A 26,127-nucleotide genomic window follows, 5' to 3' on the forward strand; every position below is an offset into this window, starting at 1 on the left:
AAATGTACATTTGCTAAGCATATAACCATGCGGTATAAGGTTACTGGATATATAACCATTGTGTGCAAAATGTCACTTCTTGATCAAAAGCGTGTGAAAGCTGCATTATACTGTGTATAATATCAAAAGAGGACAAGCTGTTCTGATAAGAAGAACCCCAGTGAACTAGGCGTTTGGTCAAGGTTTCTGAAGGAAGCAACAAAGTTTCTCAGAAAAACCTAAAGAAATGGGCGACTGTCATACCAAGGCCTGTCCAAGGGCCGTTTGAGAGAGATATAAAGGAGAGAGGTGTAAACAGAAGTTTGAGATTCTCTTCTCGAGCTCTGTGATGAAGTGCGTGAGCGGTTTCGCCTATTTCATCAAATAAAGAGTGTGTTGCTAAATTGCTCTGTGACCTGGCTAAATTATTGTCTTCATTCAAGGCAGAATCCACGACACAGGGTCGGTTACCTGTGGCGTAAAGCCACCAGTTTGTTGCCATCATGTGACCTGCAGGGATTTAAACTTGACTTTTCGATGGTTATCCTCCAAGGGGTATCAGCCTGACATTGTGCTGTAGCAGAATGGCTGCAGATCACATGCATCACACCTTTAATAAAAATGACTGATTTATTAAGCAGCAGCAGGTATTATAGAAAGGCAGGACAAACACAAAGCACGCCTGTTTTTTTTTTAAAAAAACAGTGTTTTATTGGATAGCTGTACAGAATGTAAACGTCTCTCGTGTTTTCGGATGCTAATACAGTCGGTCCACCGCTTGTAAAAACTTCACGGCAATTTCTGCAATGATCTCCAGGGAAACATTTTAAAAGCAGACGTGAGGGGGTGGGGGGTGGGGCGGGGCGGGGCGGGGGGAGGGGTGTAGGGGACACAGAGCAGTCTGTTCTCTGGGTGCTGTTTTACATTCTGCTTTAGAGGACAAACTTCACAGTAGTTCCTCAAAATCTAAACAATCCCCCCCCCCCCCCTCACATATGAGCACCACAAAATCAGAACACTCAGACAACATTTAATTTATTTACAGTGACAAAAAAAAAAATCAATAATCTAAATTTTATAAGGGGAGTAAGGAACTTGAAGGAAATCACTTTTTTTAATTAAAATATAAGTAGTGTGATTACAGAAGAAATGACATCCTTAAACACTGTGGTCCCTCTCTGGTGTTCAGTGGCTTATTGAGTAACTATAGCGACCAGTGACAGTTGGTTCAGCACCAGAAACGGGGTGCAGGAGCAACGCCCGGATTGGACCCTCAGTAGAGAACACCTGCCTGTCTCTCTGTCTGTCTGTCCATCTGTCCTCCTCTTCAGTACCGACCCTCTCGCTCCACACAGCTCACTCCGATGGCATTGTCGGGACACAGGCATGAGCGGCCACTAGGGGTCGCTAGACACAAATGTGTGCAGCCCCCGTTGTTGACCGCGCAATAGTTTCGCCCTAAGGAGAAGAGTTCACATTGCAATTCAAACAGAAAGAAAACTGAAAACAAACAAATGCTTGCTCACATGCAAAAAAAAAGAAAAAGAAAAAAAAGGCTGTCCTAAAATCACTCCGTAAACAACAGCTTCAGAAGGACGGCTCAAAATGTCTGGCAGACATCCGCCTGATTAGAGAAGAAAATCTGCGGTTTCCTAACAAGGAATACAGAATGTTTCATGTTTTCATCAGTGGTCAGACAGCGAGCCCCCTGCTCAAACACACAGACCACTGCTCAAACAGATTACTACTCATAGAGCTCACTGCTCAAACCAAACCCAATGCTCAAACACAGATCACAACTGAAACACAGAACTCACTGCTTAAACACAGATCACTGACTGTATAAAAGGCTGTAGAATGGAGTCATTTTCAGGCCATTCGTGATTTTAATTAGATAAATAAAGCTTGCTGGACAGCATCTGTAGCTTTGTGGGGGAAAAAAAAAACATTAAACTGAGCCAAGAATGAGTCTGGCCAAATCAGGATAAGGGACCGTGAGCCCAGATGTGAGCCCAACCTCCAATCCACCATCACAACCCCAACCCCCAATCCACCATCACAACCCCAACCTCCAATCCACCATCACAACCCCAACCTCCAATCCACCATCACAACCCCAACCTCCAATCCACCATCACCACCCCAATCCACCATCACAACCCCAATCTCCAATCCACCATCACAACCCCAACTCCCAATCCACCATCACAACCCCAACCTCCAATCCACCATCGCAACCCCAACCTCCAATCCACCATCACCACCCCAATCCACCATCACAACCCCAATCTCTAATCCACCATCACAACCCCAACCCCCAATCCACCATGACAACCCCAGCCTCCACTCCACCATCACAACCCCAGCCCCCAATCCACTATCACAACCCCAGCCTCAAATCCACCATCAGAACATCAACCTCTAATCCGCCACCACAACCACAACCTGCACCCAGCCAACACAACCCCAACCTCCACCCAGCCAACACAAGGCCAACCTCCACCAGCCAATACAAACCCAACCTCCTCTCCAGCCAATACAACCTCAACCTCCACTAGCCAACACAACCCCAGCCTCCACCCGCTGTCCCTCTCTCTGCTTCTAGTTTGAGGGGAATCTGCTTTTCAGATTATTTCCTCTGCAGCGGTTTTGGGGTCGAGATGTCAAACATTTTTCCCCACCTGGGAATACTAAAGGGATGGGCCCACTCAAGTCCAATTTTAGTTATGAGTTTAAAGGTCAGTGAGGTCAGAGGTCAGAGGTCAGGGGAATCCACAGACGTGGGGCTGAACATCAAAGCAGAGGATATGCAGTCTCACTTTCGGGGGGGGGGGGGGTTTCTCTACACTTGTCCAGGATCTGAAACAGACCTCTGCTGTGTAAGAGCTGTAGGCTATGGGGTGGGCTAATTCCCCGCAGAACTGACCCGGAAAAATGGCTGTTTGTCATGGCCTTGCAGCATCTCAATAAGACGTTTTTGTTAGAGTGCCACCAGGCTGTTGAGAGGTGACAGACGAATGTTACAGCGTTTTACCTGTAGGGCACTGAGCGTAGGCTGTGGCGATTCCATACAGCCGCGATCGTTTCTGAGGTTGGAACTGGTCCGATTCCTTCCCCGTGGCCCGGTCCACCACCACCACAGCGTCTCTGAAAAAGAGGATCAAATGCATAAAACACCACTAACAAAACACATCTACTATTCACCTCTACAAAACACATCTACCATTCACCTCTACAAAACACATCTACCATTCACCTCTACCATTCACCTAGCTATTAAAGCATCTCTACCAACTCTCGCTAGACACACCACAACTTTCACCTGTCTATTTCAGGACAGCTGCACAGTTGGTTTTGCAACAAGTACCCCCCCCCCGTGCTCCCAGCCGCTGGTGAGATCAGAGAGGGGGCCCCCCAAGGCGACCCCAAACTTCAGGAAGGCGAGAAATTGCAAGCAGCTGCCAGCATGTGAACGGGCTCCTTGGCCACTGTTCAATCAGCTCAGTGTCCTGCTCGACTTCCCTAATGAGAACATGAAGCAGCACCGCAGAACATGAGCAGGTACTGGCCAATCCCAGGAAGGGAGCCAAACTGGACCGGACCACCGCTGCTACTCGACTGCACCGGGAAAGGCGTCCAAAGTCAGAAACAACAGGGATGCCTGTCGTAGTGAAACGAGTGTGCAGTTTCCCGCTATGCCATCATATGCTGGCCAGGGGGCCGCAGCCGGAACTGCAAAGCATGCTGGGAGAATGCCTACCTCTTCCAGTCGGTGTAGTAGAGGTTCTTCCCAAAGGACACCATTGAGAAGGGGTACTGAATGCCCTCCAGCACGGTCCTGCGGTCGCTACGGGTGGGGTTCATGCACTCCACCTTGTGGGTCCCTGCAAACCAAAGAAGCACCCCGCCCCCACCCCACCAAAATTACTCAACCTTTACTCATAACAGACACCCCCCACTGCAATGGTTACAACTGTGCTCCCCAACGGGCAAGGTCCATCAGGGAAACAGCCAACCAGCCTACAGGAAAGCTGCCAAAAACCACTCAATAAACAGGCCATATTTCAGACAGTAACCTGAGACCCATTCCGGCAGAACTCTAAAAACATGAAGGGATTTCTGACAACCCCAGTGCAGCTGTGACATTAATGTACTCAAGTAAAAAAAAAAAAAAAAAAACCAATGTTGTGCCCTTTCTAGCCTCGCTTCAAAACAGAGCTCCAAAAAACAGGCAGCAGGAGCTCTGCAAAGCATGCTGGGAGGGCAGGGGGTGTGCGGCGCATTAACCCCCATCCGTCAGAGAAACGCACCGGCATCCGCCCAACACAGCAGGGAGCTCTGAGGGTCATAGGTCAAAGCGTTGGGCAGCCCCAGGTCATCCTTCACCAGAACCTTCCGGTTGGTCCCATCCATGTAGGAGGCTTCGATTTTGGGAGCTTGCCGGTTCCAGTCGGCCCAGTATAGGTACCTGGGGAGGGGAGGAGGGAGGCCGGTCTTTAGGGTTAAATCAGAGACAGTCTTACAGAGCACAGAGACCAGGGAACATCAGTGGTGCTATGGAAGACAAAAAAATGAGAAAATCTCTTCACATTTTTACTGATTCATTACAGCAGCTTTATATACTTTATATATGATTTTATATATATACAAATCATACGACTAGGAAATAGCTAATATATACATTCACACATACACATACCCACACAAACAAGCACATGCATACACACGCACACGCATGCACACGCACACACACACACACACACACACATACACACACACACACACCCATGGACAGGGTCAGCGATGATGGCTCGGGGATTGACGAGGTCCGTGTCGAACAGCACGCGTCTCTTGGTGCCGTCCAGAGAGGCCACCTCGATCCGGTCCCGCATGGAGTCCGTCCAGAACAGGGTCCGGCCCAGGTGGTCCACGGCAATGCCCTCAGGGCTTTCCAGGTCTGGGAGGGCACAAAGACACTCCATGCTTACCAGTAGGAGGCGCTGCAGCAGAACACACTGGGCAGGCAGCTAAAATTAATCTCTATTTTAGGGCACTTAGTAGGTGGTCTTATCCAGAGAAGCCAACATTCTTATTATACTGCACATGATCTATTTATACAGGGGATGATTCATCTTGCTCAGGGATGTAAAGGCAGCAGCCCACCAGGGAATCAAATTTACAACCTTACAGTTGCTGCTCCAACATGATACTACAGTGACGCCCAGTCAAATCTAATGTGACCTCTGCCCTCTGGCTTCTGGCCGCTGACCTGTGACCTGTGACCCACCTGCAGTGATGATGGGCGTGGGCTCTCCCCCCTGCACGCTGGCTCTGCTGATGGCGGGGGTTGTGATGTCAGTCCAGTACACCATCTTCTCCACACAGTCATACGCCACCCCAATCACCACTTTCTCCTGGAGAACATTGGTAGGGAATGAGGGTGACCCTGAGTAATGTGACACTGACTACATGACTGAAATACCCTGAGCCATGTGACACTACACAACTGAAATACCCGAGTCATGTGACACTATCCGGCTGAAATACCCTGAGTCATGTGACACTACACTACTGAAATACCCCTAATTCATGTGACACTACTTGACTGAAATGGCTATGACTGAAATGCATTCCTTCATGACCCTCCAACAGTCTAGACATTACAGTTCCATCCAAGCGCAAACAAAACATGTCTTGCGTGAAATAAGGAAATCCTTTTCAGACTGGCTTAAGGTTTTAATACGCAATTTGTAATATTGCTGATGCATTGATGAGCTTTGCCAAATGTTTAAACGAGTCCCAGGCCCATACTGCATAGCTGGGAACCACAAAAATGCAGCCTTGTGAAATCACTCCCTGTCACCCCCGGAAGCCAAAACAGACGAATGTGGCCTCTCACAGGCGGTACGCATCCTGTCTGTACAGACGAAAACTGAAAAAGTAAACTTGCTCTTCGCTTTGTTCTGGCAAACAGCGGTAGACACTCAGACGACTGCCGCTTGGGAACCGAAGACATACGAGTGCGTGTATGGGCGTGGGTATGTGGGTGTGGTTCCGTGTGTGGATATGTGGGTGTGGTTCCGTGTGTGGATATGTGGGTGTGGTTCCGTGTGTGGCTTTGTGGGTGTGGTTCCGTGTGTGGATATGTGGGTGTGGTTCCGTGTGTGGATATGTGGGTGTGGTTCCGTGTGTGGCTTTGTGGGTGTGGTTCCATGTGTGGATATGTGGGTGTGGTTCCATGTGTGGCTTTGTGGGTGTGGTTCCGTGTGTGGATATGTGGGTGTGGTTCCATGTGTGGCTTTGTGGGTGTGGTTCCGTGTGTGGCTTTGTAGGTTTGGCTGTCCGTGTGTGGCCCTGTCGGTGTGGCTTGCATGGCATAGCTGCGTGGGAGTGGCTCCACAGAGCATGACTATGTGGGCGTGGCTGTGTGCGCATGGCTCTACAAGGCATGTCTATGTGGGTGTGGCTGTGTGGGTGTGGTTATGTGGGTGTGGCTGTGTGGGCGTGGCTCCACAGGGTGTGGCTATGTGGCTCCGCAGGGCGTGATTGGCTCTCACGGGCAGGTGCAGCACAGCCTTGGCCTGGTCCTTCTTCACGTCGTAGCCCTCCAGCGGGACGTGCTCGATCTTGCCGCTCTGGGCGAACAGCAGGTGGGTTCCTGGGGGCAGGGGTTGCACATCCGGCCGGGGGGTGGGGCCCACCGGGACCGGAGGCACGTCCGGATCAATGCCTGCAAGGATCACGCACATCGCCATGGAGACACAAAGGCCACGTCAACAAAGCAGACAAGAAGGAAAAAAAAACATCAAATCTGACACATTTCTCCAAGGCACTGAAGTGATAAGGGGCAAGGGGGGTTGAGGTGGGGGAAGGGGGGGGGGGGGTGAGGCAGGGGTTCAGGGTGAGGGCTGTGAGGTGGGAAGGCGGGGTGAGGCAGGTAGGCAAGGTGAGGGGGTGAGGGGGTAGGTGGGGTGAGGGGGTGAGGTGAGTAGGCGGGGTGAGGGGGTTAGAGGGTGGGGGGGTGAGGTGGGTAGGTGGGGTATGGGGGTGAGGGGGTAGGGGAGGGTGAGGGGGTAGGTGGGGTGAGGGGGTGAGGTGGGTAGGCAGGGTGAGGGGGTGAGGGGGTAGGTGGGGTGAGAGGCTGAGGCGGGTAGGCAGGGTGAGGGGGTGAGGGGGTAGGGGAGGGTGAGGGGGTAGGTGGGTGAGGGGGTGAGGTGGGTAGGTGGGGTGAGGGGGTGAGGGGGTGAGGTGGGTAGGTGGGGTGAGGGGGTGAGGGGGTAGGGGAGGGTGAGGGGGTAGGTGGGGTGAGGGGGTGAGGTGGGGTGAGGGGGTGAGGGGAGGGTGAGGGGGTAGGTGGGGTGAGGGGGTGAGGTGGGTAGGTGGGGTGAGGGGGTGAGGGGGTGAGGTGGGTAGGTGGGGTGAGGGGGTGAGGTGGGTAGGGGAGGGTGAGGTGGTAGGTGGGGTGAGGGGGTGAGGGGGTAGGTGGGTAGACAGGGTGAGGCGGGTAGGCAGGGTGAGGGGGTCACACTCACACATGGGCGTGCTGCCCGGCCCTGTCCGGGTGCCAGGGATCTCGCCACCATTGCGGCCCACACACCAGCACTGCCCGGTGCTGGCGTGGCACTGCACGGGCTCGTAGGCACCCCGGGCATCACACGTGGGCACGTACTGCCCCGGGAGGGGCCTCGGGCCTCGGGGCCCAACCCCAGACGAGGCCAGGACGGTGTCCCGATGGTGCTCACACTGGGTCTTCTCATGCCCTGATTGGACAAGAGCACAAACAGAGCTGAGATGACGAGGGTCAGATTCAAGACACTTGACTCATTTACACTCAAAAACACACTAATTTACACACAAAAACACACTAATTTACACACAAAAACACACTCATTTACACACAAAAACACACTCATTTACACACAAGAACACACTCATTTACACACAAAAACACACTCATTTACACACAAAAACACACTAATTTACACTCAAAAACACACTAATTTACACTCAAAAACACACTAATTTACTCACAAAAACACTCATTTACACACAAAAACACACTCATTTACTCACAAAAATATGCTCATTTACACACAAAAAACACAGTACACACAGAAAAGCACTAATTTACATGCAGAGGAAGCACAAATCTACACAGAGAAAGCATACTAGTTGACAGGTGAAGCACTTCAATTTACACGCAGAGATTTAGAGAGAAAAGAACACAGATAATGACAGAGAAAAGAGAACACAGACATGCCCAGAGCGCCTGATTTTTAGAACCAGGATCCCACGTTTTCCCGCTCCTTCCTGATTTACTACAGCAGGCAGCTCCCACATGTAAGGCTTCTGTGTGGGAGTGAAACATGAGCAGAATGTAGCACCGAGCTGCACAGGGCGAACCCGTCAGCCTCCCATTCCCAGCCTTCACTGCAGAGACCCTCACCGAATCATATCGCTTCCAATCTTCTGAACGCACCGACACACAAATGCACAGCCTCACAGACTCACAAATGCACAGACACACAAACTCACGAATGCACAGACACGCAAATGCACAGCCTCACAGACTCACAAATGCACAGACACACAAACTCACAAATGGACAGACACGCAAATGCACAGACACACAAATTCACAAATGCACACGTGCAGAAACTCACAAATGCACAGACACACAAACACACAAATGCATAAATGCAGAAACTCACGAACACGCAAACCTACAAACACACGAATGTACGAATGCACAAACGTGCAAATGCACAAACACACAAATTAACAAACACACAAACGCACAAACGCACAAATCTACAAACACCCAAACCGGCTGGACCCTGCACACGACCACCCATCTCCCCAGCGCGGGGGCGCTCTTCTAAACAGCCGACTGCAGTTTCCCATCAAACTGAGGAGATCCCCCCAATCCCCCCACGCCTCAGGGGAGGACGGGGTAACCGGTACAGTGTGCGCGACCTCGGGGTCTCAGAGGAAATATTTCACAGTGCCCCCGGAGTGGGGGGGGGGGGGAACATCCATGCCTAATGGAGACACACACGAGCTTCGCTGGAGCTGAGTTACAGTTAGCATACTGAGGAGCTGAGGTACAGTTAGCATTGAGTTACAGTTAGCATTCTGAGGAGCTGACGTACAGTTAGCACTGAGTTACAGTTAGCATTCTGAGGAGCTGACGTACAGTTAGCACTGAGTTACAGTTAGCATTCTGAGGAGCTGAGGTACAGTTAGCACTGAGTTACAGTTAGCATTCTGAGGAGCTGAGGTACAGTTAGCATTGAGTTACAGTTAGCATTCTGAGGAGCTGAGGTACATTTAGCACTGAGTTACAGTTAGCATTCTGAGGAGCTGAAGTACAGTTAGCACTGAGTTACAGTTAGCATTCTGAGGAGCTGAGGTACATTTAGCACTGAGTTACAGTTAGCATTCTGAGGAGCTGAAGTACAGTTAGCACTGAGTTACAGTTAGCATTCTGAGAAACTGAGGTACATTTAGCACTGAGTTACAGTTAGCATTCTGAGTAGCTGACGTACAGTTAGCACTGAGTTACAGTTAGCATCCTGACAGGTCTGGACACGCGCAACACGCGAACACGCGAACACGGACACGCTCGCCGTGAAAAGAATGCAGCTCAAATGGCCTGGAAATATGACAAACCTGCTACAACAAAAAAAAACAACAACAAAAAAACGTAACACTGAACCGTCTCTGTTCAGACAAGAATTTTGGGGTTTGTTCCATGCAGCAAAGGCAGAAGAGGCAACCCCCTGCCTATCCAAATCTAAAGCGTGCTGAAGAAATGAGGGCTGGAAAAAAATCTTACAGAGAGAGAAAAAAAAACGAGTGTCTGTGTGTGTGGGTGTGTGCGTGCGTGCGTGTGTGTGTGTGTGTGTGTGTGTGTGTGTGTGGGTGTGTGGGTGTGTGTGTGTGTGTTTCTGTGGGTGTGTGCCTGTGTGTGTGTGTGTGTGTGTGCGTGAGTCCGGCGAAAGGCCCAGACCAGCTGGACTACCCTCTGAGGAACGAGCTCTGCAGCTCCAGGAGGCTAAACCGCCCGGCCGCTAGCAGTGATGTGAGCGCCACACCTTCAGAGACAGGGGAGAATGCAGGGGACGCTAACAGAGATATCGCCCCTGCCAACGGTCAGCTGCGTGACTGCTGCTCACATTCCCATTGGCTCATCTGTCCTTCGAACAGCGTGGAGTGAAAGGCACAACTGCCCAGCATGAGCGAGACACCGGAGACAGTATCTCTCTACAGCCTACCCCCAAAACCGAGCCGCGATGTACCCCAAAACTGAGCCGTGAGGTACCCCAAAACAGAAAAGTGGTCATTTCTGTGTCAGACCTTTTTCAGCCGAGTTTCTGAGACAGACTCCATCTCCTCTGGGTTTGTGGGACAGGCTCCACCTCCTCTGGGTTTGTGAGACAGACTCCCATCTCCCTGGGGACTGTGGGAAAGACCCTATCTCCCCCCGTGTTTGAGAGAGAGAGGCTGAGTCTCTGCTCTGTAGCGCTCATGACAGACACTGATGTAATAACCGCAGCAGCCTCCTGACCCCGATTCCTGTGTGGCTCCCCTGGGGCAGAGGAAGGGGCCAAACAGGGCTCCTGCAGCCCGGCCCACACAGCTGTGTTTGAGAGAGCCGCGGTTGTCCATGGCTACGGGAGAGTCCCGCTGTCCAAACAGCGCCCGGGCCACAGCGCGCTGCTCGGGCCTTATCTCTCTCCGGTCCTGCATTCCTGGGAGTCAGACGTGTTCCAGCAGGCCCGGGGAAAATCCTTATTAGCAGCGCGATACCGCCAGCGCGATCGACTGTGGCCCAGCTTTCTCTGACACGGCAGCCGTTCCCAGTTCATTCCAAAAAAGGACTAAATGTGCTGCATGAGGGGGACGATGTGCTGTGTTTGGCCCTTAAACAGAGCAAAAGAAGAAAAAAAAAAGGCCCACACAGACTTGGGACAGGGGGGTGGGGCAACCCACAGACTTGGGACAGGGGGGCGGGGCAGCCCACAGACACTGAACAGGAGGACGGGGCAACTCACAAACTCAGGACAGGGGGGTCAGACTAGCTCACAAACTCAGGACAGGGGGGTCAGACTAGCTCACAGACTCAGGACAGGGGGGTCAGACTAGCTCACAGACTCAGGACAGGGGGGTCAGACTAGCTCACAGACTCAGGACAGGGGGGCGGGGCAGTCCACAGACTCAGGACAGGGGGGCGGGGCTTACCAGAGGAGCACTGGAAACCATCGCCGTGGAAACCAGGCCTGCACTGGCAGGTGAAGGAGCCCTGAGTGTTGTAGCACACGGCGTCCCGGTGACACCTGCCCTGCTGCTGACACTCATCAATATCTGAGAGAGAGAGAGAGATAGAGAGAGAGAGAGAGAGTGAAGGGGAGAGTTAGGGATTGAGAGGGGGGATGGGGGGAGAGAGAGAGAGAGAGAGAGAGAGCAAGAGAGAGAGAGAGTTCACTTCATGTTGCTAGCAGGACATTCTCACCTAATGAGGCTTTGTGGAAATAAACTCATGAGCAGAAAAATGCATGATAGCTTTAAAAATGAGCAGATCTGAAGGGGAGGAGGGCAGTACCCTGGCATCTACGCCCATCCCCCAGGAAGCCGGGCAGGCAGGAGCAGACGTAGGAGGACCCGCCCGTGAAGCTGCACTGAGCGCGCTCCGGAACGTCGCAGTTGTGCGTGCCCTCCTGGCAGTGGTCAGAGGGCCGGTCGGCTTCTGAAAACACACACACACAGACACACACACACACACACACACACACACCCACAGACACACCCACACACACACACCCACAGACACACACACACACACACACACAGCCGTGAGTCCCATAAACCCGCGCGATTGGCCCACCGCTGCCGCGGACGCAGAAAGGCTCCGCCTCCGTCTCCCGCTCTCACTCAGGCCGCTGCACTGAGCACCTGAACGCAACACGTGCGGCGCGCCTTTCGATCCCAAACCGCCGTTTGCCCCCCCCGCAACAAAGCAACAAAGCAGGCTGGGATTCCCGAGATAGCGCTTAAACAAACAGCCCCGAGCAGAGAAATGTAAGAGGAGAGGAGAGGAACGCGAAGCGCGCACCTTCGCAGGTCCTTCCGTCGAGCGCAAACTGGTAGCCGTCCGCACACTCGCAGCGGAAGGTACCGGGATGGTTGCTGCAGAGCGCGTTGGGGCCGCACACCTGCGGGTTCTCTCTGCATTCATCGACATCTGTGGGGAGTTTCATCATCATCATCATCATCATCATCATCATTATTATTGTTATAATTATTATTATTATAGTAGTTGTATTTCTTCTAATCTACAGGAAGAACTGACCCCCGAGAGGAAATGAAATGGCATTAACTTAATTGCCTTAATGCAAACATAATTGTCTGCAAACTAATTAGTTAAAAAAAAGCTACACCCAATTCACCTACTCTAACACCTACGCCCAATTCACCTACTCTAACGCCTACGCCCAATTCACCTACTCTAACACCTACGCCCAATTCACCTACTCTAACACCTACGCCCAATTCACCTACTCCAACACCTACGCCCAATTCACCTGCTATAACACCTATGCCCAATTCACCTACTCTAACACCTACGCCCAATTCACCTGCTATAACACCTACGCCCAACTCACTTACCATAGCACCTGCGCCCGTCGCCGGTGAACCCGGTCCCGCACTCGCAGGTGAACTGCGAGCCCTGGCCCGGGCGGCAGATGGCGTTCGTGTCACATCCGTGTCGGCCGGTGAAGCAGGGGTTCTCCTCTGGCTCACCACCTGAACACAAGCCACCCAACACTCCCGTTCAGACCTGAACACAAGCTACCCAACACTCCTATTCAGACCTAAACACAAGCCACCCAACACTCCCGTTCAGACCTGAACACCAACCGCCCAACATCTCATTCAGACCTGAACACCAACCACCAAACACTCCTATTCAGACCTGAACACCAACCACCCAACACTCCTATTCAGACCTGAACACCAAACACCCAACACCCCCATTCAGACCTAAACACCAACCACCAACACCCCATTCAGACCTGAACACCAACCACCCAACACACCTATTCAGACCTGAACACAAGCCACCCAACACACCTATTCAAACCTGAACACCAAACACCAAACACTCCCGTTCAGACCTGAACACAAACGACATGCAAGTATGGTATAAGGGGGTATGTGGGGTACATTGGGCAGAGGGGTATTGTTTGCAGAGGAATATATTGTATCTGCTGGAGTATATAGTATGTGGAGGGGTATATTATATGTGGATGGGTACATTGTATGAGGAGGGGTATATTATATGTGGAGGGGTATATTGTATACAGAGGGGTATATTATACGTGGAGGCGCCAGTACCGTGGATGGAGCCGATCTTGTTGCTCATGGCGTAGCGGATGAGCTGGTTGCCGGAGTCGTACATGACGAAGACCTGGTCCACGGAGAGCTGCTGCGTGGGGACGGCGTTCCTGCCGGACTCGTCGTGCGGGCAGCTCTGGAACACGATGGTCTGCCTCCACTGGAACGTCCTGGTCTCCGTGGTGCCGCCCGGCAGGGTCAGCACGTAGTCGCGCGTGGCGGACGACGTGATCACTGCGCGAAAAAACCCCCCCCCCCCAAAAAAAAACACGTGGGTCACAGGGGGGCGTCCGCTCTGTCCCGCTGCCAAACCGCTGCAAGACAGCACAGACTCCGCACCGCGCGAACTCTTCGTACGTCACTTCCTGTGATTCCATTTTAGGAAAGCAAGGGTGGCCAAAAAAACGGCGACACGATAAATGAAGCTGAATGAAGGACGTTAGCTGCTAACATGCTAACAAATGATACGTCCACACCAGCCCGGCATGCGATGCCTTCGAACCTGCCTGTAAACAGCCGGAGGACCACGCCGTCTGTCCACGGTAAGCCGGTTTGCGTTATTGCCTCGAAATTCAGCAGGGTTGTGTAAACTGGCTCAAATAAATGCACCGTTGTTAGTAAACGTAGTGGCTCCCCTGCATCAACTAAGATTATATGAATATGTGTTCTACTCTAAATAGTTTATTGTTGCGAAATTAGGGAAGCACACAGCTGTAGTTACGCTCGGCCAATGGGCTCTTGCAGGCTGCGCAACTATACAATACCGTACTGTAAACTCTTTAGGAGTCAAAAATGCAACAGACTGCTGTTGCATTTTCAAAATGCACACTCATTTAAAGATGCCATACGCAGTCTACAGGAACCAGTTTAACCCAGATCCATTGTGATTTAGACCCATCTTATGGGTCGTCAACAGTCAATCAACACACATGCACACAAACACCTGGTGACTGACATCATCTCAAGGTATGTACATGTACAGGTATGCTGCGTACCTCCCATATGGTCAATTCACCAAAATTACACTTTACGGCAGGCGAACAACTAGAAAAGGCACCCATTGGAGCCCTCAATAGACATTAGAAATCCATTTCCTGTCTATCTTCTTTACAATTTTTAAAACAGAAAGCACTTTATGCTATAAAAGAAACAGGGACCCCTTCAACTAAACAAAATATGAATGGTTGGAAAGCTCCAGTTTGGCTATTTAATATGCGCCCTTTGGTTGTTATTTTCACTTGGGAAAACCACCAGGTGCTCGAGGGCTCGAGTTTGTGCTAGCTTGCACTCAACACGTTTCTTTGAGTGCAGACATTCTACCAAGTCTAGCAAGGCCATGACGCACTGAGAAAAGCCAAAATGAAGCTGCCGTTTAATTAATGTCTGATGTGAAAGAGGTTTTTTCACTCTGTAAGGGAAGATCTTGGATTAGATTTATAGCTGCTGTAATGGTAGATCTGGAAGTAATGCTAACGGTTGCTGCTGTAACGGTAGATCTGGGTGTAATGCTAATGGTTGCTGCTGTAATGGTAGATCTGGGTGTAATGCTTACGACTGCTGCTGTAATGGTAGATCTGGGTGTAATGCTAACAGTTGCTGCTGTAATGGTAGATCTGGGGGTAATGCTTACGGCTGCTGCTGTAATGGTAGATCTGGGTGTAATGCTAACGATCGCTGCTGTAATGGTAGATCTGGGTGTAATGCTAATGGTTGCTGCTGTAATGGTAGATCTGGGGGTAATGCTAATGGTTGCTGCTGTAATGGTAGATCTGGGGGTAATGCTAATGGTTGCTGCTGTAATGGTAGATATGGGGGTAATGCTTACGGCTGCTGCTGTAATGGTAGATCTCGGAGTAGGGGTCTATCTCCACGGTGGTGCCCGGTGGAACCTCGGGCACTGTGCCCTCCAGGTCCGTGTTGACAAGCAGGTGGTCGTGTTCGTCGATGCCCTTGAACTCCTGCTTGATGGACAGCTTCTCGTTGCCAGGCAAGAAGGTCACTTCAGCCTGCCGCGTGAACTCCCCGCCTTCAGAGAGAGAGAGGAAGAGAGATATAAAAAGAGACGGGGGGGGGGGGGGTTGGATGACACACAGGGCATGGCACAAGGGGTTGGGGGTAAAGAGCCAGGGGGCGGGGGAGGGGGGGGGAGTAACAGGGTCTGCAGAATTATATTCGGTAAAAGCACAGTGAACATGAAGCATTCCCTCTGCAGCCAAAATATACATTTCAGCCAACTGTGTTTATCTAACTGGGAGACAAATGTTAACATCCTGCGCTCATTACAAATAGACTGACACAGTGCATAGACGTACAGTAACTCAGGCATCATGATCAAACTCGCATTAACAGGCTAACTGAACTGGTGGTGTAATGTGGTGGGGGGTGGCAGGGGGGTGATGGGGGGGGGGGGGGGCAAAGGGGGGGCGATCTCTCACCTATGATGCTGAAGCCGTTCTTGTGTCCGGGCTGCTGCAGAGCGAAGGCCCAGCCGATGACCCCCCCCAGGGAGGAGAGGGGGAGCAGGGAGGGGCCCAGCCTAGGGGGTATGGTGCTGATGGCCACGTAGGCCCGCCCGTCATTGGCCACCACGTACGAGTGCAGGTCGTTACCGCTGAGCTCCACCGGGGAGGGGGAGGTCCCCACGAACACCCGCCCACTCACCTTCCCATTCATCCTCTGGGGCTTGCCTGCCAATCACAGTCATGACAAGAACGACAGCTTCACTTCCTGTTAAATCTCAGCACCCAAAACTCTGAATAACACACCAGGACTCTATACGTTAACAAACACTGTGAGAAGGAAGTGCTCCTTGAGCTGCTTGCACATGATCAGCGTCAAAACGCTCAACGAGGCGTCAAACCATTAACTTTCTATGGAGGGAGCGCTGATGCCCGACTAGGCCGCGACACTAAGCCTGGTGTAGCACACAGTTCAGAATCAATGCCGAACTGCAATCCTCTCTAAGGTCAAATCATTTGAACTTTGACCTCGTTTGAAGCTGACATTTTGCAGCACGTCCAATCACATCGCAGCTTTGCACGAAGCAGGCAGACGTAATCATGGAAGTATACATTTTGGGATAATCCCAGGAGTTTCACAAAGCAAGTTCACAATTTAGCCTTACACCGCAGACAACCTACTGCTTATCACCGCTAGTTGCAGTATTTTCGAACCTGCGGCTTTCCCAGATGGGTGATGTCAAGTTTCAACAGCTGGTGGCACTCGATTCTTCTCACGCATAGTCACCAACTTACTTGCCGTTTTGACTGCGATTGATTATTGTCATGCAAAAGCAGCGTTATTGTAAAGGGAAGTAACCCACAGCAAAGCCAAGTCTCGAGGTCTGCGTCCTACCTTCTGCTACGCACTGCTTGCCGTTGCCGTAGAAGCCAGGCCGGCAGTGGCAGCAGTAGCCGTTGGGATAGTCTCTGCAGTCGGCGAAGGTGGAGCACTTCTGTCTGTTGTTAGCACAGGTCTCAAAGTTGTAGGAGAACACTGGAGTGAAAACAGGCAGAGCACAAATTTAGCCAGACAGACTGAATGTTAAAAAGCTGCATGTTTTTTTAATTAATTATTTTTTTTTTTTACAAATTTAGCAGATGCTTTCATCCCCGATCTTATACATACAATCCATTTGTACACCAAGATAATTACTGAAGTGGGTCCTGGGAAAGTACCTTGTTCAGAGCAAAACAGCAGTGCCCCACAAGGGAATCAGACATACAACCTCAAGCCCAAGAATTGCAAGCCCCCCCCCCCCCCCCCCCCCCCCCCCCCCCACAAGGCAGTAGGCCCGCCCCCACCCACCCTTACCGTCTACATTAATGTCGCTGTCGTCCACCACCACTATTTCAGGGTTCTGCGGCTGGAACTGGACCGGGTGGACCGGACGGACCGGGGCGCGGTGGTCCGCATCCTGGACGGGGTGGTGAGCGATGGGGTCCTCGTAAGGCTCCAGGGGGCGCTGCTCTTCAGGCCGGGGGTAGACTGGCCTTTGGGGCTCCGCGGGGCCCGGCTCGTACGCGCCCGGCTGGCCGTATTCACCACGTAGCAACACCTTATCCCCACGCCTAACTGCCGGAACCTCCTTGGGCAGCTCGGTCACTTCGCCGGGGGCAATGGCCGTGAAATAGGGGGCCGTCCCAATCTCGTACACCCACACGCCCTGCTTTCCTGAGTTTGTTTGCCTGGGAAGAGATGCCAACATGAAAAATTTACTCCAGGAGGTAATTCAAAACATGCTGACCACAAATGCGTGCAATGCTTCTTTTTATTTGTATAAGCTGGCATGAATGCAGTTCTGTAAGCTGCCAGGACTGTGTGTGTTGGATTTACTACATGGGCTGGAAGCTTCATAGAGGTCTAAACATCTCAAGTGCAGAACACAGATTAGCCAGCGTGATTAGCGAGGGAATGGAGGTCTTACTCAGATAGCTTTCTGACAGAGTCCTCTTCCTCTGTGGTGATCCGGTAGTACGGGCCCTGACGGGTGCTCCAGATGAGGAACTTCACCAGTCCTTTACCGAAGCCGGCTTGCATGGGCTCTCTCCTGCCCACCAGAGGCGTGGCGTGGAACTGCATCGCCTCGCTCGGATACAGCAGAATGGCGTAGGAGGTCGTTTCGCCCGACGCTATCACCAGCTGGAAGGTGTTGCGCTACGAACGCCAGAGGGGGATCGGAGTTAGCCCCCCCTCAGAGCGAGCTCCCCGAGCCGCAGCCGAGGCTCCGCCAGCCCGCGGTACGCTCCCATAACCACCACGCACACGTGAACAGCTGGACTTTCACCACAGGGGCTGGCTGCCTGGGGGTTTAACAAGGCACACCCTGCCTGGGAGCGCCCTCACAACATTCCGCCTGCAATTTACAAGCCCCTGCTCCTTTACCCCTGAGCCCACCTGCACACTTCTGTACGCGATGCTAACTCTACCCTCAAAATGCTTCTGTTAACCGTAACCCCACCCCCAAAAGACTACCCCCCACCCTTAACCCCACACCCAAAATGCTTCCCTTAACCCCACCCCCAAGATGCTTCCCCTAACCTCACCCGCAAAACGCTTTCCGTAACCTTAACCACACCATCAGAATGCTTCCCTCAACCAAACATCCCACCGGTTTCCCGTTTGACTGAGAAGAAGCTGCTCACCTGCTGATTTCCTCCATTCTGCGGGTCATGGGGGGCCACGCCCGCCCAGGTGACCACCAGCGAATGGCTGGGCTCCACCTCGTCGTCCTCGGGGAAGGCGCGGTTGATGTGCTCGGCGGCCTTCCGCAGGACGGCGGGGCTGGAGTCCTGGCGGTAGTACACCTGCCCCAGCCCGTCGCTGGTGTCCAGGTCCCCCACCAGGGCGGCGATCATGCCGAAGCTGGCTGGCATGTTCCCCAGGTACTCAGACTCTGGGGCAGGCTGCCCCGTGGCGACAAACCCATTGGTGTTGATCTTTAAGGAGATTAGAAAGGTTTGTTACCGCACGTTTCCCCGAGCTCGGTACTGCACATAAGGCAAGTCTTCGGTCGCACAAGCTGGACAGTGTGCTACATTTCAGCATTGAACCGCTGCTCTAATCTACAGCGACTTCTACAGCTCACGTTCTTTAACGTACAATCCGTCGATCTTTTTATACATGAATCATATTCATATATGTCATTCGCAGACATGTATTTTTTCACGAGCATGAAAATAAAAAAGACCTTAAAACAAAGAATCTTTTATTGTAGGTTTTGTTCAGTCATTTGCATTCTTGGGCAACTATCCTTTATGTAAATGTGTCAAACAAAATATGTTGAGAAAAGTACACTATGTTTCTCTCACACGATTGGAATTATTCTGATTGAGCCATGCACTATTAAGTGAAAATCCTTCGCAAAACACTGAGCGCACAGCCTAGTGTAAATCTTCGAAATGAATTGTTTACACCTGCTTTGCACTTAAGACAAGACACCAGAATGCATGTAAGCCATATGAGCATTGTTCTCATTCTACTCAACACCACAGACTCATTCAACTTCTCAACGCTACAGACTAACACGGCTGCCTGTCGCCGCCTCAGGCCGTGGAAACTTTCCCTCGCAGTGAGGCATTGTGGGTACACACACACACACCGCCCAAGCTGTTTTACGGGGCCAACCCGCAGCTTTCGGAAGAGCCTCAATTTTCTCTCCCTCCCTCAGAGCAAAGGACAGCTCCAGGTTCCATCTATCAGCACTTCCTCCTTTCATGCCACAGGCCCGGAATCCTGTCATGGATTCATTCCGAAATGCTCTTTAACTGCTTCTGTCTGCACAACGTGTCGGATGTTTTCAGACGAGACGTCCTCACAAGTCGCTTTTTCCTGATGTATTCAGATATTCCGTCCTCACAAGTCACTTTTTTTCAGTCAGGTCACGCTCACTGTAGACCTGTGTGATTTGACAGATCAATTGAAAATGTCTATTAGCCTCCCACTTTCCTATAGCCCCAAAAACATTTTTGGAGCAGCCATTTCTTTTTTCATTTTTCAGAACGCAGGAAGTTTTCACAGGACACAGGAAGCGGATACAGGACACAGGAAGTGGTCTTCAGTTTCTGGCATAGGAAAGCTTACAACATCTGATCTTGCTCAATGAAAAAAGGAACCCTCCCAACATGGGGAACACTACGGCCAATTATGCATCAGGTTGCAGGACACTTGGCCAGTTAGCAAGGACACAGTGAGCTCTGACTCTCTCTCTCTCTCTCTCTCTCTCTCTCTCTCTCTCTCTCACACACACACACACACATACACACATATGCACACAAATACACACACGCACACACACACACACACACACACACTCTCACTCTCACGAACACACACACGCACGCATGCACACACACACAGACGCGCACGCACACACACAGGCACGCACACACACACACACACACACGTGCACACACACACGCACGCACAGCGAGGCCAAGCCCAAGTGATCTGCTCCTCAGGCCAGGCATTAATCACATGCAGATCCCATGAGGCCTATTAAAAGGACAGCTGACTGTAGCCTCTTTCTCCGCTGCCTCTACGATTAAAAACACCGGCTGTAATCCTGTTTTTCCCCACAACATTCCCACCTGGAAATCTCTCCCGTTTCCACAGTTTTCCAGGTCAGATTTCCCTGAGGCGAACCAGGACATGGTTACGCCGGAACACAAAGCAAACCGTCATTCAGTGCCACATAATACCGCAAGCAGAGGCGGGAGAAACTGTCGTCATGCCGACAGGTGGGGCCTGTCACGGGGGCAGGAGGTGCTTCAGATAGCCTTCCTTGTCTTTACACCCACCTGGGCCATGTCTGAAACTTGCCTACTATTGAGTATACAACTTAAATATATACATACTCAAAAGTAGGCAAGTGTGCCGATTCAAACCAAGGCCCGGGTCTTAACTGGAATGGTCCAGCCCCATAATGCACTGCAGGTCAACAGCAGAGCAACTGGGTTCTACTCTATGGCACAAGCCCCAACAACACAAAGCTGCTTCTCCGTGATCAAAACGTATTCATGAAAACACACACGAATGGATTCCGTGAAAGGAACCTGCTGAAGCATTTCAACCGAAAATGTACTTTCTGTCATATAAGAGTGATGATGACGGGGGTGGGGGGCAGGCGGGGGGGACGAGGTGTGAGGTGGGTGTGGGGGCAGGGTGTGAGGTGGGGGGTGGGGCTTTCTTACATTTTTCTGTGATTTCTCGCCCAGGGAAAGTGGAAAACGAACAGAGGTCTTTTTGAGAGAAACTCTGTAGGGCTTCCCCGCAGGGCAGACTGTCAAGAGGCAGGTGGGACGTAATAGGGCTAGAGAGAATTAGCAGGCCTGAGAGAGAGAGAGAGAGGGGGGAGGGAGAGGGAGGGGGGCGGGGGGGAGAAAGAAAGACAGAGAGGGGGAGAAAGCAAAAGGGAGACAGAGAGCAAGAAAGAGAGAGAGGAAAAACATATGTTTGTGCGGTCTGATGTTAAACTAATTGAGTTCCAGCTAGTAGCTCTAAATCAGGCCAGCCCTCCTATTATGGTGCTGCTGGGGTAAATGTGTGTTGGGCGGTACATGAAGACCCCATTGAGCTGCTGGGGAAGTAGCCGCCCCCCACCTCCTCCTCCTCCTCCTCCTCCTCCTTCCCCGTCACCTCCCAGCAGTGAAAGTGACACCATTAAACAGCAGGGTTGGAGAGAAGCAGCAAACAAAGGGCCCTTTTATTCCAGCAGGCATTCCTCGGAGTGGTGTCCTCGCCTAAACCAGGACATCGACCGCTCCGGTAATCTTCTGAGACGACAGCCGTCAGGAGGACAGAGAGAGCAGAACATCCTCCTAAGATCTGGAGACGCGGTTCACGCTCATCCTAAACTTCTGGCCACTTCCTGGCTAAAGAAAGGGTCCTAAAGTTTTTGCCAAAACAGCCCACTCCCACACCTGGGAAAAATGTGAGCAGTTGGTTGTTTTAAGATTACCCTAAGCTGTCCAACCAGGTCACATGAACCCCGTGCATCTTCACAGTGGCATGGATGCCCAGCAGCAAGAGCCAAAGCACATCCCAAACCAAACAGTTATCACCATTAAAACATGACTGCTCGATAAAATATTTTAATCGGCTACGTACACAGCATTCCTCCACCAGTAAAACAGCTGTACAGACAGCTCCAGGAGGAATTGGAACCTGCAACAAACCGACTTCAAGCCAAATTCCTTCATCGCTACATCACACCCGCACTGCAAAATCAGGGTCTACAGTGCAGACCCAACACCACAGATCAGCACTTTAATACAGAGCTACAGGCCCCGGCTTGCTTGCCTTGGCTGGATCTGCTCTCAGGTGCGAATGTGTGAGTGACACTAATTGCGGATGGTGAACTGTGCCAAATTCTAACGTGCATTCCAGGCTATCGTTTGACATGAATGTTTGAGCAAACGGAGAGAGGTTTCCTAAACACGACTCTCCGAGAGGGAGAGAGGAAAGTCCTGTCCGGGACACGTTTGTTTTAAGAAACGCCAAAACGAAAAGTTTAAAGTGAACCGGCTGGGTCTATGGAAAACCAGCCCGCAGGACCTTAGAGAAGGCCCAACAAAAACATGCGAGAAACTTTCAGAGAAAACCAAAAACCAGACGCTACAGCGGTTTCATCGTAGACGGGACGAATAATAATCTTATTCGGCAGAGAGAGAGAGAGAGCACCAGCTGGCCCCGTGCTGATGCCCCCCCCCCCCCCCCCCCTTACCACATTCTACACGTGCGTTCTAAAGGGATTCTGGGATTCCAGCGGAGCCGCTCAAAGGGCAGCGTGAGTCCGTCCGCCGCCGCCGCCGCCGCTAACAGCTCAGGAAGCGATTCGAGCTTCCTCCCCCAACCCCCCCCTTCACCCCGCTCGCCACCCCCACCCCCCCACCCCCCCCTCGACCCCCGCCCCGCCCCGCCCCATCCCCAGCTGCCTGCTCAGATCGTTCCAGAATAACACGGCATCCACCGGCGGACGGAAACACGAACGCGCCCAACCGCGGCGTGAGCAGCGAGCCGCCGCGACCACCTGTGACCTCACGTCACTCAAAACCACAGAAGAAGAAACCGGGCGGCTCCAGGACTCGGTAGGGCGACCGGACTTTCAGCGGTGCTCTGTCGCCGCGGCAACGCTGCGATCTCATTGTGACGCTCGAGCACGGAGCATCGGACAATGCTTCGGCTGGGATTTAAATCTCTACGCGTGCGTCACAGATGAGCAACTTTTCGGGTTGAGTCTGCGGGAGGGAGACGAGATAGAGATCCGACCGTGGTGAGCGTTAAGTGCCGAGTGTTGAGATGTGGGGAAACACAACTGTTTTCTTTTCTTCTTTTTAACCCCAGAAAGAAAACATTCACTGGTGTGGAAAGCATACGGGAGGGAAGGCTTATGGACGTAACACCTGATATCACTTAGCACACTACCATACATACTGCATGTCCAATCAGAGCTGGACAGGAAATTGCTTGGTGGGACAGAAAGAACCCCAACAGGAAATGATGATAAGAACCACATCCTGGGAAAAAAAAAAAAAAAACAAACAAGCAGAGCCTGGGGACACAGAACTCAGGCACCGTTTGGAGCTGGGGAGGATGAGGAGATGGAATGATAAGTCTGAAACTTTAAACGCTGGAAACAGGGGAAAGGACACACCTCGTTCAATACTACTCCCATAGCAGATAATCTAACATTAATTAAGCCTCAAAAAAGAGGAAAAGCAAGCTGCTGGTCACTGGTTCATGTGCGAGAGCAACGGAGTAGCGGGCACGCTAAGCTAGAGGGGTCCTGACGCAACGGGCACAACTGAAAAAAAGAGGGGGGGGAGGGGGGGGTTGAACTTCTTTTTTCAAAACAGCAACACGGAATATAATGTGACTGTTTACTCTTAAAATGCAACTACAAACTGGCAGATCGAAACATTTTGCAGTACAGATTCTGAGTTGATTCCACGTACCACACGTGCGCCATCAATCCTGCCAGTCCTGTTAAATCCTCTGCCAGAACTAAGACGTGAAACACGCCTCGTTCCTGTTGTGTAAAATGTTTATAATTAACGATGGGCAAGTACCGGATTCACAACATCAAGGACACACAATTAGAGCACGGAAGGCATTCCTATTTTGGGGGATGATTCATTCACACGGGAATAGAGGGGGGGTTTGTCCGACCGGCACAATGGAGAGGCTGTGCGCCAACAGGCTCGCGGTCCTCATCTTCATTGTGTTCAGTCAATTAGGCAAACAGTAATGCGGCTATAACGACTATGATTTTTTTTAAAAACACAAGCGCGGGGGAAACGACGTCAGCTCATTGGTTCGGACACATGAAGCGCTCGATCACAGCAGAGGGTCACCATACCGCGGAAAAGAGAAAGAGAATCCGGAGATTCCGCAAGAGGAAATCTAGCGGCCAGAACCACGGCCGACCCTAAACCCCTGCAGCCACACATCAACTTCGGTCCCACTAGCAATTTCATTAAAAAAAATAAAAATAAAAAAACAGCCCTGTCCCCAGCACACTGTCCATATTTCAGTTTGGGCCATCCTCAAACTACGCTTTGATTAAGTTACTCCGTGCAATAGTTAAATATTTGTTAGCATTTTGGCTGATGACATGGAGAAACTGGCGCATGACAGGACCTGCAGTAGGGCCCTCACTGACTGTAACCATGTGGAAAAACATGGCCAATAGCGGAAGAGCTCCTCAGATAAAGGCAACAGGTCAGAGTAGAATTAGAGAGAACTTTCCACCAAAAGGAGCCTTTACCCAGGTTCACCCCGGCTGGGACACTGATGTGCGTGCACAAGCTGTTTTTCAGGTCCGATACTGGTAGACAGAGACGCAGGTGTACCACTAACAAGTAGATTCAAGTGCATTACCCATAAACTGAGGCTTGGAATTACTGAAAAGATCAATGCATGTAGAGACAGGCTCAAGTTAACTGTTCAGAGTGACACCAAGACCTTGGAAGACAGTAGATCAAGACCCACCAGTGTTGGAGAACTCAGACTACTCTAGAACCACAGAAGAAAAACTGTCCTACGACATGCGCGGTACCACACACAATTCATTTTCAGGCCATTGGGAATTTAAAGTATCTCCTTGTCAAAAGTGCACTGTGTTGTTGTTTTTTCTTCCAAAGCTGTGCAGAACACATACAGCTTTTTTTAAATTTATTTTGCATTCAGATATTTATGTAAATATATCTAACAAATGATTAAAGAACTAGATTTCAAAGGGGTCAAATGGCAACTTTTCTGTGTGAGCACAAGGTTCACTTCAGTCCCCAGTGCGTTAAAGATAACGAAAATCAGGTATTTTCAGGACTTTGTCCTTGAGTAAATCTCCAATAGATGAACTCTGAAACTACTGGAAGAGCAAACACAAACCTTCTGCATTCTGCAGAATGACAGCCGTAGCTGTGCGTTAAAAGTATCAGGGCAGAAGACTAGGTGACCTATTGCCATTTAAGGTCCTTGGTATGCAGCTGAGTATCTGATATTTGCATGAACCCTGCGTGAACATATTTTGTAATCGTTGTGTAGTATCGCAAAAATCCTGCTGGTGCTTCTTTAAACGCACTGGTAGCAGTGCAATTGCCCAATCAATAGGCAAAAATCAATGCGTCAGGGTAAGTGAACCAAAAGTAGGCTACATGTAATGTGTCGAAATGTCAAATAATACGGTCATTTTAGCACAGTAATAGCGTTTAATTACAGCTTAGAACGACATTTCAACATGTCGGTGATTACTTCAATCAAGATGCGCTTTCGAGATGCTCGCTGTGCGTTTTGCCTATAGTGGAATGCGATTGAGTATACTGAAGCGTTCGCGAGTTCATTCATAGGGCAATATACATTCAGCGCAACGGGAATGCGGTATTTCAAAGTTAATTCAACTTACATAAACTTTGTCAAATTTCCCATCGTAGAATAGCACAGGTTTGTCGAGTGGCAGTTCCTGCGTGTGATCATTCCCTGGCGGAAGCGCGCGGTCCCCCGCGCCCTCGCCGTGCGGGAAGAGCTCGCTCCGGCGCACGCAGTTCACCGAAACCGCAAGCGCGAGGAGGGTCGTCCAACGCAACCATCCTTGTCGCTCCAAACCCATTGTCGATACGGCGCTGGACCCCGAGCAGAAAATTCTGCTTCTTCGTGAGCGATATCCGTTTGAAGGGATACCGTTTTGGTCAGTGTGACCTAAACCCGAGGAAGGACTTTGAGAAAGAAGCGCAATTTTTTCCTAGAAGTTGA

General features: G+C 51.1%; 1 protein-coding gene across 1 annotated transcript; it reads right to left on the reverse strand.

Annotated features, from left to right (window-relative positions):
* Window positions 1-731: 731 nt before the first annotated feature.
* Window positions 732-26,127, reverse strand: LOC118218293 (nidogen-1-like). Its single transcript, XM_035400868.1, has 20 exons — window positions 25,781-26,127; window positions 18,522-18,815; window positions 17,804-18,033; window positions 17,191-17,564; window positions 16,732-16,872; window positions 15,813-16,064; window positions 15,203-15,403; window positions 13,378-13,611; window positions 12,649-12,786; window positions 12,095-12,223; window positions 11,585-11,728; window positions 11,224-11,346; window positions 7,512-7,739; window positions 6,537-6,709; window positions 5,267-5,393; window positions 4,765-4,936; window positions 4,290-4,447; window positions 3,740-3,863; window positions 3,014-3,126; window positions 732-1,437 (listed from the first exon to the last, which is right to left on the reverse strand). The coding sequence occupies exons 1-20, from the start codon at window positions 25,982-25,984 to the stop codon at window positions 1,307-1,309; spliced, it is 3,690 nt and encodes a 1,229-aa protein (XP_035256759.1). The 5' UTR covers window positions 25,985-26,127; the 3' UTR covers window positions 732-1,306.

Source organism: Anguilla anguilla, chromosome 18 (assembly GCF_013347855.1).
Source record: "Anguilla anguilla isolate fAngAng1 chromosome 18, fAngAng1.pri, whole genome shotgun sequence".
In the NCBI taxonomy this organism is placed as follows: domain Eukaryota; kingdom Metazoa; phylum Chordata; class Actinopteri; order Anguilliformes; family Anguillidae; genus Anguilla; species Anguilla anguilla.